The sequence below is a fragment of the Penaeus monodon genome, chromosome 21 (assembly GCF_015228065.2).
Source record: "Penaeus monodon isolate SGIC_2016 chromosome 21, NSTDA_Pmon_1, whole genome shotgun sequence".
In the NCBI taxonomy this organism is placed as follows: Eukaryota; Metazoa; Arthropoda; class Malacostraca; order Decapoda; family Penaeidae; genus Penaeus; species Penaeus monodon.
The window spans coordinates 37,080,814-37,081,275 of record NC_051406.1 but is presented as its reverse complement, the minus strand read 5'-3'; the positions used below and the strand labels follow the sequence as shown (position 1 = coordinate 37,081,275).

The 462-nt window shown below is 69.7% G+C and overlaps 1 protein-coding gene across 1 annotated transcript in view; it reads right to left on the bottom strand.

Annotated features, from left to right (window-relative positions):
- The window catches only part of LOC119586447 (LIM domain-binding protein 3-like), a gene marked incomplete in the record, with an annotated part of 85,993 nt that overhangs the window by 13,771 nt on the left and 71,760 nt on the right, over positions 1-462 (bottom strand). The window contains 1 exon segment of the mRNA XM_037935179.1: positions 173-347. Within this exon segment, the coding sequence (XP_037791107.1) occupies positions 173-347 (175 nt within the window).

Below are 462 nucleotides of genomic sequence, written 5' to 3'. Positions count from 1 at the left end.
GTGTGTGGGCGTGTCGTACCGTGAGTGTGCGGCCTCCTCCTGCGTTCTCACCGCCTCCCGCGGCCAGCCCCGCGGCGTGGGCGGGCGGGCCGGACTGCGGCTGCTGCGGTTTGTGGCGAACGAGCTCCACGACCTGCGCCACCTGCGAGGTCGCCCCGGGCTCCTCCTTTACCTTGAAGTCGCTGAGGGAGGCCATCAGGTCGTCCAGCTCCTTGGTGGCGGAGGAGGCCGACGGCTCCTGCTGGCGGGCGGAGGGCGCCGGCCCGGCCACCGCCGTGTACGCCTGCGGCTGCGAGCTGGTCGACGAGCGGATCTCGTGGTGCACGGTGCGGCGCTCCACCACCTCGCTGCGAAGGGGACGGAGAGGCGCGTCAGCATGGGGGGGAAAGGGAAGCAGTAAGGTGAGCAACTTTACAGCATGACAGATGCCCTTCTCAAGGCAGCCTCACAGGCTCCTTCTCG